Source organism: Hyperolius riggenbachi, chromosome 4 (assembly GCF_040937935.1).
Source record: "Hyperolius riggenbachi isolate aHypRig1 chromosome 4, aHypRig1.pri, whole genome shotgun sequence".
NCBI classification, from domain to species: Eukaryota; Metazoa; Chordata; class Amphibia; order Anura; family Hyperoliidae; genus Hyperolius; species Hyperolius riggenbachi.
In genome coordinates this window covers 203,635,603-203,652,406 of record NC_090649.1, presented here as the reverse complement: position 1 = coordinate 203,652,406, position 16,804 = coordinate 203,635,603, and the positions used below count along the sequence as shown (strand labels likewise).

The 16,804-nt window shown below is 43.5% G+C and overlaps 1 protein-coding gene across 5 annotated transcripts in view; it reads left to right on the top strand.

Moving 5' to 3' along the window:
* Positions 1-16,804, top strand: part of LOC137571708 (uncharacterized) — a 173,760-nt gene that overhangs the window by 83,194 nt on the left and 73,762 nt on the right. For 4 of the 5 annotated variants that reach the window (XM_068281255.1, XM_068281256.1, XM_068281252.1 and 1 more), the window contains 3 exons: positions 57-281; positions 6,257-6,304; positions 6,394-6,479. In XM_068281255.1, coding sequence (XP_068137356.1) covers positions 57-281; positions 6,257-6,304; positions 6,394-6,479 — 359 coding nt within the window. The remainder of the gene's footprint in view (positions 1-56; positions 282-6,256; positions 6,305-6,393; positions 6,480-16,804) is intronic. The other variant, XM_068281254.1, reaches the window with a different exon arrangement.

The following is a 16,804-nucleotide window of genomic DNA, read 5'->3' as shown; positions in this document are numbered from 1 at the left end:
TGTGTTAGGGCTTCTTTTGTCTACAATTATCTTTTCACCATCCATATCTTGTGTAGCTTTGTACACAACCAGCGCACCCAATCTGGACCCTGCAGCCAACACCACTGAACCAAAAAACCGAAAGTGCCTCAAGAAGAAGAAGAAACTTCCATCGGCATTATGGTCGCTGCTATTCTCTACCCTTGAAGGCAAGGAACTTTCCAATCAGACAACCACAAAACTCAATGGTACCACTGGGCATTTTATACAACTGGACCTCAACAATCAGGCAGACAACAAAGGTAAGATCTAAAAGGAAAGCATTAGTTTTTTCTTAAGAAAATACATATAAATATGATAAAATGTACTTAGGTAAGCAATTTTGTAATGTGATCTTCCGAAAAGATTAAAGTGGTAAGACACTCAGCATTTCTTCTTTGCTCTAAAAGTTTATAGCATAAAATCTACTACCACATAAACTTTTTTTTTAGCAGCACAGCATTCATACAGTTAAATACAGCACTTTGTCCTTCAGTGGAAAGCTCCTTGCTTCAGTGGAAAGCTTATGGCTGCATCCAAAGAGGTGATAACATTATCTTTTATCTGTTTACATTTCTGTGTCTGCTACATTCCTAGCTGTGCTTAAAATGAGCTCTCTCTACTGTAGAAGCAAAGAGCAGAGAAGTGATCACTAGATTTTAATATATAACTACAGCAGCTATGCAAGAAAATGCAATGGCAGCTTTCAGAGCAGATAAACACTTTGCACTTTGGGAACTTGTCATTTGTAAACAGGCAATATTACTTGTGCACAAAAGCTACAAGTAACTGTATGGGTAATAAAAAGTAGGAAGAAACATTTTATTGCATGATATGTCTGAGGTAAGTACCCCCCAGGGGCTGTTTTTTTTTGTTACAGTTCCTCTTTAACATTGCCTGATGAATAATGGATAGGAATGTGAATTAAAGTGACACTGATGTGAATTTTAAAATAAAAAACAGATACCCTAGGAGAGGGAAGGCAAGAGCTTCCCACTCTCCTGCCAGTCTCCGGGTTCCCCCACAGGCTCCCCTGTTAGCAGTCCCCGACCAATTGGTTGTGGACTGCTCTCATCTGAGTTGGGGAGACTTTGGCAGCCTTGGAAAGCACTCAGGCTTCCGAGAACGGGCTGCTCCGTACTGCGCCTTTCGCAATCGCCCTCTCTTGCGTACTCACATGTTCTTGGGAACATGTGAGTGTTCCCGAGTGCTTACGAAGATTGCCGAAGTCTTCCACGGTGGGAGATTCGAGCAGCGGAGCCTGCGAGGGAAGAGGAGACCGGCAGGAGAACGGGAAGGCTCTATAGGACCCAGAGCCTTCCCTATCCTTAGGTTAGTATCTGTTTTTTATTTTAATACTCATTTCAGACTCCCTTTAAATTAAGCAAGTTACTGTTTTGTGATAAGACTAAGGGATTATTATTATTATTTAGTATTTATATAGCGCCGACATATTACGCAGCGCTGTACAGTATATATATATATATATATATATATATATATATATATATATATATATATATATATCTTGTCACTAACTGTCCCTCAAAGGAGCTCACAATCTAATCCCTGTCATTGCCATATATCTATATTATGTAGTGTAAGTACTGTAGTCTAGGGCCAATTTTAGGGGGAGCCAATTAACTTATCCATATGTTTTTGGAATGTGGGAGGAAACCGGAGTGCCCGGAGGAAACCCACGCAGACACGGAGAGAACATACAAACTCTTTGCAGATAGTGCCCTGGCTGGGATTCGAACCAGGGACCCAGCGCTGCAAGGCGAGAGCTAACCACTACGCCACCGTGCTGCCCTAGGGGCATGTGATTATGTTTATTGTTTCATAAGTCAGCAGCAGAATTATGTAATATGTTATGATGGGAACTGAGGTGAAATGAGAGTCACATAAAACACTCTATAGAGATATAAACAGGGCCGGATTTGTACTTTTTACCGCCCAAGGCCAACTATACTGTCTGTATGGTTGTCATCTCTGTGTGCCCCAATGAGCATTTTACTTACTTTCCATCATTGGATGTCACAGACAATAAGTATTTTAGTAATATGCGTATAGATTATAAGTTGTGTTTTCCTTAAGAACTTTATGTTATGTTTGCCATTTTGTTAATGATGGACCCACTGTGTCACCATGAGAATTAGGCTGATATGTACCTGCAGGGATAGAGCTTACAGGTCTTGCAGGGACGACACAAGTACAGGACACAGAGTACGAAGGGTTAAAGCTGTCCTTGTAGATGGGGATGGCTGCACAGAACAGCTTTACTGCCCCTCACTGAGCCGCCCCTAAACTTCTGGTGCCCTAGGCCATGTCCTATGTGGCCTTGCCAGAAATCCGGCCCTGGATATAAATGTATGATCGGGACGTTATGAAAGAAAAACAATTAAGTTAATACTGATATTGTGAAGTATCTGCGGGATGTGTGTGGTGACAGACAGGGATTTAAAGCAGTACGATTAGCCATACTATTCCAGGGGGAAAAAAAACACATATATAAGTAGATAAATACTTGATCTACTTACATAACATATGTATTGTACTGTCCACGTTTTGATTTCAGTGAATGTTATATAGTAAATGTCGAGAATTCTGTTCCTGGTGGGGGCCATGTTTTTTGCCCACAGTTAAGGCTAACTCGTGATGTCCTTTCTGCCCTTTACTTTTTTTCTTGTCAGATAAGGAGCTGGCAGGGAAATAAAGGGGAGAGGAGGAATAGATTATAGATAAAAAGAACCCCCAGCATGCAATTCTTTGGCACGACTACTAAAGAGCCAGTGCTCCTAAGGTATATGATAACGGCAAATCATAACAGCAGAAAACATTTTGAAAGTTTTGAATGCAGGGTTAGCATCTTTATCACTTAATACACTCAGACCAGTTGCTGTTGAAATTTGATTTTTATGGTGACGATACCGCTTTAAAGAGAGTCTGAAGCGAGAATAAATCTCGCTTCAGACCTCATAAATAGCAGGGGCACGTGTGCCCCTGCTAAAACGCCGCTATAGCGCGGCTTAACGGGGGTCCCTTCACCCCCAAATCCCCCTCGATACACCCGGGGAGCGCTTCCTGGTTGGGGCAGGGCTAACCGCCGCAGCCCTGCCCCACGCGCGTCTGTCAGCGCGTATCTCCGCCTCTCCCCCGCCCCTCTCAGTCTTCCTTCACTGAGAGGGGCGGGGGAGAGGCGGCGATGCGCCGCTGACAGACGCGACTGGAGGCAGGACTGCAGCCGTTAGCCCTGCCTCCAGGAAGGGAAATTCTGCGACCTTTTTACGACACACTTTTGCGGGGGGTGGGTTGGGGGTGAAGGGACCCCCGTTTAGCCGCGGGATAGCGGCGTTTTAGCAGGGGCACACGTGCCCCTGCTATTTATGAGCTCTGAAGCGAGATTTATTCTCGCTTCAGAGTCTCTTTAAGGAAGGAAGTCTCCTATCTTGTCAAGTTTTTTCTTTTAGATGGCACAAGTGGAAGTAAAGTATGGAGGTTGTCTGTGTGTAAGTTTACTAGGGCTTTCTGACCAATAGGATATTGAGCAGGCCATTGCCTCCACATTTCCTTGGTGTAGTCATGCCCTCTCTACAATAAGCTCTCTGTTACAGGCACAGTTATAATATCCTCCCTTAATAAACACAGGAATAGTTCACACCCTTAACCTCCTTATCGGTAGTCCTGAGTCAGATGGAAATTCGTAGCTCAGATTGGTAATCCTGTGCCTGAGTGAGTTATATGCAGGAGCTGCTTCAGATCTCTCTGGTATATTTTTTTTCTTGTTTTTTGGATCTAAAAGCTTGTGAAAACATTGCACCACTTTTAGACCCTAAATCCAGAAGTAATCATAGCCCCAGGGAGGTTAAAGGGGCACTATGGTTAAATTCTTTGTTTTTAAGTCACTGTAATATTTGTAGGTGTATGTAGAGCATAGTAGGTTACATGTAATGAGGCAGGTGACATTTTTTTTTACACTGACATACTGCTTATTTACTTTTAGAGTCACGTCGGCAGATTTAGCTTACCGACGCGACTCAGGGCAATCAATTTAGTTGTAGGAGGCATCTGTACCTGCTGAGTTATTTGTCGTTACTGGTTACCCCTGTGTGCTGCGCTGTATGGATTGTTCCTAATCCCAACCGCACAATCCGCACGTTACACAAATCCCCCATCCGCCGTAAAGAGCAGAATTTCATCTGCTGCGCACACTGGACTACATCATCCCTCCTCGGTGGGACGCAACTGCCGTGTGAGGAGGAACGCTGCGCAGCAAGGACCCCTGTAGCGAAGCTGGCAATGAAACGGACACCTATTGTTGTCCGTTTCTATGGTTACCAGCCTTCGCTGTTTGAAGTTCCTAGTGTAGCGGCGCCGGCGGCTGGATAAAGCGGACACAAGCGCTGTAGCTGTGTCCTGCTGTTTATTGCCTAATTGTGGGTTTTTTTTCAAAGTATTTTTAACCCACTGCCGGTCCTTGCTGCGCAGTGTCACCAGTGACGCTGCGTTCCTCCTCACACGGCAGTTGCGTCCCACCGAGGAGGGATGATATAGTCCAGTGTGCGCAGCAGATGAAATTCTGCTCTTTACGGCGGATGGGGGATTTGTGTAACGTGCGGATTGTGCGGTTGGGATTAGGAACAATCCATACAGCGCAGCACACAGGGGTAACCAGTAACGACAAATAACTCAGCAGGTACAGATGCCTCCTACAACTAAATGGATTGCCCTGAGTCGCGTGGGTAAGCTAAATCTGCTGACGTGACTCTAAAAGTAAATAAGCAGTATGTCAGTGTAAAAAAAAATGTCACCTGCCTCATTACATGTAACCTACTATGCTCTACATACACCTACAAATATTACAGTGACTTAAAAACAAAGAATTTAACCATAGTGCCCCTTTAAAGGGAATCTGAAGTGAAAATAAACTTAGAATCAGGGGCTGGATAGTGTACTGGTTAAGGGCTCTGCCTTCGACATGGGAGACCAGGGTTTGAATCCTGGCTAGGGTCAGTAACTATTCAGTAAGGAGTTAAAGGCAAGACTCCCTAACACTGCAGGGTGGCCTCTTGAACACGTCCCAGTGGCTGCAGCTCTTGAGTGCTTTGAGTCAGACAGGAGAAAAGCGCAATACAAATGTTCAGATTATTATTATTATATAATGAATTGTATGTGTAGTACAGCTAAGAAAAAGAACATTAGTAGCACAGATATGAGTCTAATATTGTTTCTAGTACAGGAAGAGTTAAGAAACTTCACTTGCTATCTATGCAAAAGAGCTTATCTGAGTTTTCTGACTAATTTAGTCAGAGAGCAATGCAATTTTCTGAAGCACTAATACATCAAAGAAACAATGAAAGACAACTTTAGATATGTTTTACTGCAGAGAAGTTCAACAGGTCATTAGTTTAGTTCTGCTCTGTTTCATTGTTTAAAATGCAGAGGGTAGTTTGCAAACTGCAAATATTAGAGAATGATGCAATGTTATAAAAAAGCTATATACCTGAAAAGAAAAATATGAGACTCTTTTCTTTGCTACTAATGTTCTATTGATTATCTGTACTACACACACAATTCATTATATCATAAGTTTTTCTTTTGCTTCAGTGTCACTTTAACTACAGTAAATTACATTATGCACCAACCCTAACACACACCCTTTTGGCTTCCCTCCCTCCAGTATGCTGCCTAAAAAAATCACTACCTTATTTCTCCACTGTAACAGGTGCCTTTGTATGTCCTCCATATAAGACAACTGCCCAATACAGAGGCGCAAGGGAATGCATAGTCCTTTAACCTTCAGCAATTGTCTAAGGACTTTGAGGTTCTCATGTTTACCGCTTTGCACATTTGTTATATGATGTTCTATACACAATTACCAGAATACAGTATGTGTTTTGTAACTTATTGCTAGCTATTTCCTGGGAACCACTGCATCCAGCACTTGGAGCATAAAGCTCCACAGAAATGGCAGGGAATCATCAAACAAAATATTTTAGTTTTGGATAATATGGAAAAGGGTTAAATAAATCTTATAGTGAAAATAAAATAAACTTCTGGGATGATTCATTTGTATGTGTTTTACTGAAGGTAAATTAAAGAAGATAACAGAGTCTCATATCTTTATGTTCAGTATAAGGGCTTCATTTTAAGCACTGCAAGGCCATAGATCCACTATGCCATGCCACCTCGCCACCTAAGTTGTATTTGTCTTTGTATAATTATTTTTTCCCTGTAGGCAATGGAAGTGATATTAAGAATGGAACCAATGCAAGTTCTAAAAATGGTAAGGATTGAACGATGTTTAGTATCTTCCTTTAAGTTGTGTTAGGAAGTGTTTTGTGTAATGTGACATTGTTCATTCTACAATTTTAGGTCCTCAAAATGCTCTTGACATTCTTTTTGTGAGCTACTTGAGAATATCAGAAGGAGATGGTGATTCTGGAAATCTTATATATGATGTAAGTGTATTTTATGATAATAACTAGCATATGTTCCGGTACTTCATGAAAGGATTACAATGCAAAATGTTAGGCTTCATTTACACTGGTGTTTTATTAGCTATTGATAGTGATTTTTTCAGAAACCTAAACCTGGGTGATTGGTCACCCCGTCATAAATGCTATAGATGCAGTATGCAAACTGACACCCTTGATTTATAGAAGTACAAGGAGTTTAGAGGAGTGTACTGCCCTGGTGGCCATTTTCCTTTGTGTGTCAGAGGAGACAATGTGTATTTTTAAAGCTGCAGTTGTGTGACAGTTTTGAGCTGATGTTGGATACGGCAATTATTCCTTCTGTTATGAAATGAAGAATGGATGCACCCCATGCTGACCTAAAGATTTACCCCTTCATACAACCTGGGCTTTTTACATAATCTACGTAAGAAACAAACAAACAAATGTGCCATCTTCACCCACAGAGAATGTTTGGCGCACTGCTGGAATGGATGCAGCCTCTGCTGTACTGATGCAATAGCACCTTGCAGACTTCCCCCCTCTGCAGAAGATGACTTTGTGGTGTGTCCTGCACTACTTGTAATCTCACTACATTGACCTAATCAGTGTGAATCAGTGTGTTTGTGTTCCTCACCTGTTGCAACATATACAATTTTGTTGCCATCGTGATGGGGGTTTTATGGGACTCCCACAGATTCAATGATAATCACCAAACTCTGTGATGTGACAGGATCTACTGGGTGGCCAAAGAAGAATCCCACCCCAATCTGTTGTTTATAAAGAACCTATGCTATTTGTCTTAACAGAAGACAGGGTCTTCCTGCTGGATAACAATCTGATGCAGCCATACTCAAAGCAAGCCTGGACCAGACATAAAGATTTTTAATGTTTTTAATCATCGCCTCAGTTGAACCAAATGCATAGTCGAGTGCAGCATACTGATCAACAAATGAATGGTTTTCCACAGTGCCTTTATGCTTGCCATAGACAAAATGGGCATGGTAGTAAAAAAACCCAGATGTATACTATACAACCTTGTCCATCAGCATGAGAGCAATTTTGATGACCTACAGGAGCATGTAATGGGTGGGCAAAAACAAGAACTTTAGGTTATGTATGACAAAGTAGCCAACTACAGCTCTTTGTCTCGCCAGAAGAAGAGGTCCTCTGGCAGTACTTTGGGATTGAGACATTGTTCAACAATATGCTACAATCTTTCATCAGTCAAGGAGATGGTAAATATGATTTTGTTTAGCAATGTTTTGCCTGGAGTGACAGTGAGTAAGTAAAGGTCCCCACTGTTCACAATTGAGTCAACTATTGTCAATTGTGTTGTCAGGTACATGGAGGGCATTCAATTTATATTTAAATTGGTTTACATTTGAGTGTGTATGGCATTCTGCAGTGGCGTACCTAGGGTATTTGGCACCCGGTGCTCATTATCCACAGACCCCCCCCAATCAGGAAGACAACGTGCGGCGCGCTTAGCCGAAAAATGGGGCTACATTGTGCGGCTGCGCTGAAAAATGGGTGTGGTCATGGACCAAAATGTGGGTGTGGTCACAGGTGGAGACAAATTTACATGAACTTAGCAATGGTGGGACATTAGATAAGGACAGTGGTGGCGAACCTTTTGGAGGTTGAGTGCACAAACTGCAACCCAAAAGTCACTTATCTATCGCAAAGCGCCAACAGCAGTTTAAACTAAATACAAACATTTTAACTCATACGTGAACATTATGGAAAATCCAAGTTGAAAATAAACTGTGAAGATAAACAATTTCATCCATCCTATTCCTGAAAAATGTATTGTTTTAGAAACCCCCTCCCCCCAGTTTTAATTTTCTGTTTTAAAAAGATAAAAAAGTAGGTTTAAGGCTATTGTCTCATATGATTATGATTCAGCTTTTCCCATAGTCTCACAGTTAGCAATCATGAGGCCCCCAACAAGACAAATCCAGCAATCATGAGGCCCCCAACAAGTCAAATTCAGAAATCTTGAGGCACCCAACAAATCATGAGGCCCCCAACAAGACAAATTCAGCAATCATGAGGCCACCAACAAGACAAATTCAGCAGTCATGAGGCACATAAATAGACATCATTTCACATAAATGGGCAGAATGCCCCCTTAATATGGTAGACACCTCTCACCTGGCTTCTGAATTCTCCTCTACTGGCTGCTGTGCCTGGCTGGCAGTACTGTTTTTGGCTGGATTGGGGATGATGTGTGGACTGAAAGGCCTGGCAGTGATGCTGTGGCCTCGCTGGCGGTGATGCTGTGGCCTGGCTGGCGGTGATGCTGTGGCTGGGCTGGTGGTGATGCTGTGGCTGGGCTGGCTGGCGGTGATGCTGTGGCTGGGCTGGCTGGCGGTGATGCTGTGGCTGTGCCTGGCTGGCGGTGATGCTGTGGCTGTGCCTGGCTGGTTGAAGTAAATGCTGGCCTGACTGGGGGTGATGCTGTGGCCTTTTTGCCAGTGATTCTGGGCTGGTTGGCTGGTGGTGATGTTGGGCTGGCTGGCCTAGATAGTTTAGGTAGTGAGAGGTGCCCCCTAGTTTAGGTAGTGCCAGGAGCCAGTGTAGGCAGTATAGTAGTCCACAGTACAGCTAGTATAGTGGCCCCCAGTATAGGTAGTATAGTGGTCCCCAGTATAGCTAGTATAGTGGGCCCCAGTATAGGTAGTATAATGGTCCCCAGTATAGCTAGCATAGTGACCCCCAGTATAGCTAGTATAGTTTCCCCCAGCCAGTATAGCTAGTATAGTTTCCCCCAGCCAGTATAGCTAGTATAGTTGCCCCCAGCCAGTATAGCTAGTATAGTTGCCCCCAGCCAGTATAGCTAGTATAGTTGCCCCCAGCCAGTATAGCTAGTATAGTTGCCCCCAGTCAGTATAGCTAGTATAGTTGCCCCCAGCCAGTATAGTTGCCCCCAGTATGTATGGTTGCCCCCAGCCAGTATAGCTAGTAGTTGCCCCCAGCCAGTATAGTTGCCCCCAGCCAGTATAGTTGCCCCCAGTAAGTATAGCTAGTATAGTTGCCCCCAGCCAGTATAGCTAGTATAGTTTCCCCCAGCCAGTATAGCTAGTATAGTTGCCCCCAGCCAGTATAGTTGCCCCCAGTAAGTATAGTTGCCCCCAGCTAGTATAGCTAGTAGTTGCCCCCAGCCAGTATAGCTAGTATAGTTGCCCCCAGTAAGTATAGCTAGTATAGTTGCCCCCAGCCAGTATAGCTAGTATAGTTGCCCCCAGCCAGTATAGCTAGTATAGTTGCCCCCAGCCAGTATAGTTGCCCCAAGTAAGTATAGTTTACCCCAGCCAGTATAGCTAGTAGTTGCCCCCAGCCAGTATAGTGGCCCCCAGCCAGTATAGCTAGTATAGTTGCCCCCAGTAAGTATAGCTAGTATAGTTGCCCCCCGTAAGTATAGCTAGTATAGTTGCCCCCCCGCCAGTATAGCTAGTATAGTTGCCCCCAGTAATTATAGCTAGTATAGTTGCCCCCAGTAAGTATAGCTAGTATAGTTGCCCCCAGTAAGTATAGCTAGTATAGTTGCCCCCAGTATAGCTAGTATAGTTGCCCCCAGTAAGTATAGCTAGTATAGTTGCCCCCAGTATAGCTAGTATAGTTGCCCCCAGGAAGGTGAAAGCAGCGCTAGAAGGAGGGGCTGTGAAGGCAGTGGTGGGGAGGGGGGAAATATCCCCCCCCTCCCTCACCTGGGACCCCTCTTTCTGCCTCTCTCTCCCCCTCCATAGCTAACTGTCGGGCAGTGCAGGGGCGGCCGGAGGCGTGCTAAGAGTTACTCACCTCATTTCCGCGTTCCAAGCGTGGAGCCGGAGCGCAGAGTCATGTCGTCACAGGTCTGTCTTCAACGCCGCCCACTGTGCTTCCTAATTAGCGGAAGCACAGTGGGCGGCGTTGAAGACAGACCTGTGACGACATGACGCTGCGCTCCGGCTCCACGCTTGGAACGCGGAAAGGAGGTGAGTAACTCTTAGCACGCCTCCGGCCACCCCTGCACTGCCTGACAGTTAGCTATTGAGAGGGAGAGAGGCAGAAGGAGGGGTCCCAGGTGAGGGAGGGGGGGGGATATTTCCCCCCTCCCCACCGCTGCCTCCACAGCCCCTCCTTATAGCGCTGCTTTCACCCTCCTGCTGTGCTGCTATGGGGGGTCGTGGTGACACCCCCCTGGGTGTCTGTCACCCGGTGCGCCACGCCCCCCTGCGCACTATGGTAGGGACGCCACTGGCATTCTGTTTCTTGTTTTGTTTTGTTTTTAAACTAGAAGCACATTCCCAAAAGGGGTAGCCTTGACAGAGACAAACCCAGGATTTTCAAGGGGGGAATTCCTGAAAGGTCTCCCTCAGCCACGCACAATACAGAATAATAATATGGTAGGTCACCATGCTGGGTACACATACTGTAATGCAATTTCTCACCTGACCGACAGGATCTGACAATTATTTCCTAAATGTCTGATCTACTCCCGATTGACAAAGGGATCGATCAGGAGCATTTTGGATACAACCGACATTGGTAATGAAGAGAAAAGTGATGCAGTCACATAGCAGGGCACAGGGTTGTGCTCATACCTGACCCTGTTAAGTTCCCCAAAGCTGCTCCATGCTCTGTACACACGCTGCTGCCCCATCCAAAGTCAACTGTGGCCGGGAAAGAATGTGCAGGCAGTAGCACGGTGCTGTGAGCTGCAGGATGCATGGAGATATTCTGTCATCTCAACTTATGCCTGTCCCCAGACACTGCACTAGCCCTGGTCTAAGGGTGGATTCTGGGCAGCTGTAATTCCCCCCTGCGTTTGCCTATACATGAAGTACCTAAATATAACTTTATTTGGTATGCATAAAAATATGGAGTAATGATTAGTAAATGTGTATAATTATACAAAACATGCAACATACAAATGGACCTGTCAGAACTCTGACAGCACCCACATGCATCTATGAGAGTCTATGTTATTTTGTGGTGGGGGAATTTGTTTTTTATTTTATGCAGTGACCAATGTATGATTGAAAACTCTTAAAAAAATTGCTTGGGTCTATAATTCAAGAAATTTACTACCTATCCCACGGCATTCAATTTTTTCAGAAAACTCACCAACAGGAAATTCGATTAAATTCCTGAAACAAATAAAAAAATAATTTAAGTTGGCATAAATTAGATCATATTATTGTATTGTGTATGACAACCTTAAAGAGAATCTGTATTGTTAAAATCGCACAAAAGTAAACATACCAGTGCGCTAGGGGACATCTCCTATTACCCTCTGTCACAATTTCGCCGCTTCTCGCCGCATTAAAAGTGGTTAAAAACAGTTTTAAAAAGTTTGTTTATAAACAAACAAAATGGCCACCAAAACAGGAAGTAGATTGATGTACAGTATGTCCACACATAGAAAATACATCCATACACAAGCAGGCTATATACAGCCATCCTTTTGAATCTCAAGAGATCATTTGTGTGTTTCTTTCCCCCTGCAGCTATCTTCCACTGAAGTGTCAGGCTATTTCTTCCCGCAGAGTGCAGACAGCTCTGCCTGTATGTAATTCCTCAGTATGTGAAAGCCCAGCCAGCTCAGAGGAGGATTTATCCAGCTTGTAAAAGATAATAGAACAGAGAGAAGCTGCACTAATCTAAATATCACACAGGCAGTGTGCAGAGAGGGGCCTGGATGGGGGAGTTCATAGCAGAACCACAACACTGAAGAACTTGGCAGCCTTCCAGACACAGGCCTGACAAGTCTGACAAGAGAGAGATAAGTTGATTTATTACAGAGATGGTGATAGTAGAACGTGCTGCAGTAAGCCAGAACACATTAGAATAACTTTTGGAACTTGTAGCATGATAAAAAACAGGATGCAATTTTTGTTACGGAGTCTCTTTAAAGAGACTCGGTAACAAAAATGTCATCCGGTTTTCTTCCATCCTACAAGTTCCAAAATCTATTCTAATGTGCTCTGGCTTACTGCAGCACGTTCTACTATCACCATCTATGTAATAAATCAACTTATCTCTCTCTTGTCAGACTTGTCAGCCTGTGTCTGGAAGGCTGCCAAGTTCTTCAGTGTTGTGGTTCTGTGATACATCTCCCCCCTCCAGGCCCCTCTCTGCACACTGCCTGTGTGTTATTTAGATTAGTGCAGCTTCTCTCTGCTCTATTATCTTTTACAAGCTGGATAAATCCTCCTCTGAGCGGGCTGGGCTTTCACATACTGAAGAATTACATACAGGCAGAGCTGTCTGCACTCTGCAGGAAGAAACAGCCTGACACTTCAGTGGAAGATAGCTACAGGGGGAAAGAAACACACAAATGATCTCTTGAGATTAAAAAGGAAGGCTGTATACAGCCTGCTTGTGTATGGATCTATTTTCTATGTGTACATCAACCTACTTCCTGTTTTGGTGGCCATTTTGTTTGTTTACAAACAAACTTTTTAAAACTGTTTTTAACCACTTTTAATGCTGCGGGGAGCGGCGAAATTGTGACAGAGGGTAATAGGAGATGTCCCCTAACACACTGGTATGTTAACTTTTGTGCGATTTTAACAATACAGATTCTCTTTAAGTGTAACATACAGTAAAAGAAAAATCTTGACTGTCATGGTGCCCACTAATGATACAATCTTTTTTTATCCAATCTTACCAAATCTATGTAGCAGAAGGGTAAACTGTGTGAATATACTTTGAATGGATACTTTATGTTGTCCCTCAAATTACGTAGAAGTGGTAAGTTTGGAGAAAAAGATTGCATCAGTAGTGGGAACCTTACAGGGGCACTATGGTGAAAAATTGTAAAATTTAAATATGTGCAAACATAGACAAATAAGAAGTATGTTTTTTTCCAGAGCAAAATGAGCCATACATTACTTTTCTCCTATGTTGTTGTCACTTACAGTAGATAGTAGAAATATGACATTACTGGCCGGTTTTGGACTAGTCCAGCCTCACTGAGAATGAGAAACAATCAGAGTGTTTCCAACTGGCAGCTGACTATGTACAGGAAAGCATCAATTGTTAATCTATTCACAGTGCAGTTACATAGGAAAAATAGGGTGGGGTCAGATGTGAGTAATGCTTTGAGTAACTGTAGCTAACAAGCTGATAGTAGCTGTGCTGGTAATAGTCTCAGTGGTACGGGATGACCGGGTAGGTATGCAGTGACAGCCACACTGACTCACATCTAGCCCCAGACCTGTTTGCATCTTTTGTCGATATTCTAAGCATCCGGGAGGATATAATAGTATTGTGCTTACTTGACTTTGTGATTTTATCTCTATCATCATGAACATCTACTTGCAATATCATGACTCTGAAGAAGTAGCTGTATAGCTATGAAATGTGTGTTAGACCGCATATTGTATCTATACAGGGAGTACAGAATTATTAGGCAAATGAGTATTTTGACCACATCATCCTCTCTACCAATTAAGCATATTAGGTGATATGCATCTCTGTAATGAGAAGGGGTGTGGTCTAATGACATCAACACCCTATATCAGGTGTGCATAATTATTAGGCAACTTCCTTTCCTTTGGCAAAATGGGTCAAAAGAAGGACTTGACAGGCTCAGAAAAGTCAAAAATAGTGAGATATCTTGCAGAGGGATGCAGCACTCTTAAAATTGCAAAGCTTCTGAAGCGTGATCATCGAACAATCAAGCGTTTCATTCAAAATGGTCAACAGGGTCACAAGAAGCGTGTGGAAAAACCAAGGCGCAAAATAACTGCCCATGAGCTGAGAAAAGTCAAGCGTGCAGCTGCCAAGATGCCACTTGCCACCAGTTTGGCCATATTTCAGAGCTGCAACATCACTGGAGTGCCCAAAAGCACAAGGTGTGCAATACTCAGAGACATGGCCAAGGTAAGAAAGGCTGAAAGACGACCACCACTGGACAAGACACACAAGCTGAAACGTCAAGACTGGGCCAAGAAATATCTCAAGACTGATTTTTCTAAGGTTTTATGGACTGATGAAATGAGAGTGAGTCTTGATGGGCCAGATGGATGGGCCCGTGGCTGGATTGGTAAAGGGCAGAGAACTCCAGTCCGACTCAGACGCCAGCAAGGTGGAGGTGGAGTACTGGTTTGGGCTGGTATCATCAAAGATGAGCTTGTGGGGCCTTTTCGGGTTGAGGATAGAGTCAAGCTCAACTCCCAGTCCTACAGCCAGTTTCTGGAAGACACCTTCTTCAAGCAGTGGTACAGGAAAAAGTCTGCATCCTTCAAGAAAAACATGATTTTCATGCAGGACGATGCTCCATCACACGCGTCCAAGTACTCCACAGCGTGGCTGGCAAGAAAGGGTATAAAAGAAGAAAAACGAATGACATGGCCTCCTTGTTCACCTGATCTGAACCCCATTGAGATCCTGTGGTCCATCATAAAATGTGAGATTTACAAGGAGGGAAAACAGTACACCTCTCTGAACAGTGTCTGGGATACTGTGGTTGCTGCTGCACGCAATGTTGATGGTGAACAGATCAAAACACTGACAGAATCCATGGATGGCAGGCTTTTGAGTGTCCTTGCAAAGAAAGGTGACTATATTGGTCACTGATTTGTTTTTGTTTTGTCTTTGAATGTCAGAAATGTATATTTGTGAATGTTGAGATGTTATATTGGTTTCACTGGTAAAAATAAATAATTGAAATGGGTATATATTTGTTTTCTGTTAAGTTGCCTAATAATTATGCACAGTAATAGTCACCTGCACACACAGATTTCCCCCTAAAATAGCTAAAACTAAAAACTACTTTCAAAAATATTCAGCTTTGATATTAATGAGTTTTTTGGATTAATTGAGAACATGGTTGTTGTTCAATAATAAAATTATTCCTCAAAAATACAACTTGCCTAATAATTCTGCACTCCCTGTACACTGACATGGTCATGGATTTGGTGTTTTATTGATTTCTAGTTACCTGAATTTTATCACATTGTAATAAATGTTACGCTTTATGGATATTTGACAAACTCTCACTGGCCTCTAAACCCTACGTTTTTTGTTTTGGTCTTTCATTGCAATATATAACTGAGCACATGCTCCATTTTTCAACAAGTTTTTTCCGCCAATATCACTTGCATTTATTTTGATATGCATCTTTGAAAGTCCTAAGTTTAGCTTGTAGTGGTGAGATAAGTAAAAGAGGGGAATATACTAAACCAAGAGATTGCACACCGTAATTCCTCATTTCATTGCTCCTGTGATGGCATAATTGGAAATTAGGTTGCAGCAGTGTACAGAACCAGTGAATTCTTACATTTATAAGGAATGTACCTGTTGATGTTGTTGTTGCTGCCGAGACCCGGCGGAATCCGGCGATTCCGGGTATCGGTGCTTGTTCCCCACTGATGACGCTGCTGGTGGCTCACAGGTTGCGCATTCTGACAGGCGGAGGGCGCGTTCCCACTACGCCCTCCGCAAAGGTAAACAATAGTCAGCTGACTCCGTTCAGCTGACAGAGCGGTGTCAGCTGACTTTACAGCTGACACCTAGGCAGGGCCTTGCTGTGTGATTGGATATGCTGAGTGTGGCCGGCCACTGATTGGATGATGTATTGTATTTAAACCTGCAGAGTGCTCCCAGTCATTGCCCGTGATAAGCATAGCTTTGGGTAGTTGCTGGGTGCGCACTCACTTGTTAATGATATGCTGGATATTTACCTTGGCTTCTATTTGACTATTCTTGTCTGTTGTGATTAACCTCTGCTTGATTCCTGGAAATCCTTGTCTGCTGCCTGAACTGACCTTACCTGTTATCGGACACCCCTTGCCTGCCACCTGGACTGACCGCTGCTAGTTACTGAATACCCTTAGCTTGCCGCCTGGACCTACCTTTGCTAGTTACTGGATAACCCTTGCTGGCTGCCTGGACCAACCTTTGCCTGTTACTTGATACCTCTTGCATGCTACTTGAACTGGACGATAAGTATATCCTACTATCCTTGTCAGTCATCTGAACAGTGTGCACGCAGTCTCTTGTAAATCACATACTACCTGGAGCATCTGTTACCTGTTGAATAACTTTGCATGCAGACCAATAGGAACTGTGTCATAACGCGCATCATCTATTACCTGTTGCATAACACTGCACGCAGACCTGCTTGAACTATCTCATAACCTGGACTGTCCATTACCTGTTGAATAACTGTGCATGAAGACTTGTCTAAACTGCATCATACCTGGTTTACTCATTACCTGAACTTTGCCAGTGGATTGTTGAACCTTCTCTTGATACTGAGAATCTGCAATCGATATCTCTGCCACTACTGACAACGACACTGATTGCTTCATTCCTCTGACTCTAGGTAATAACCC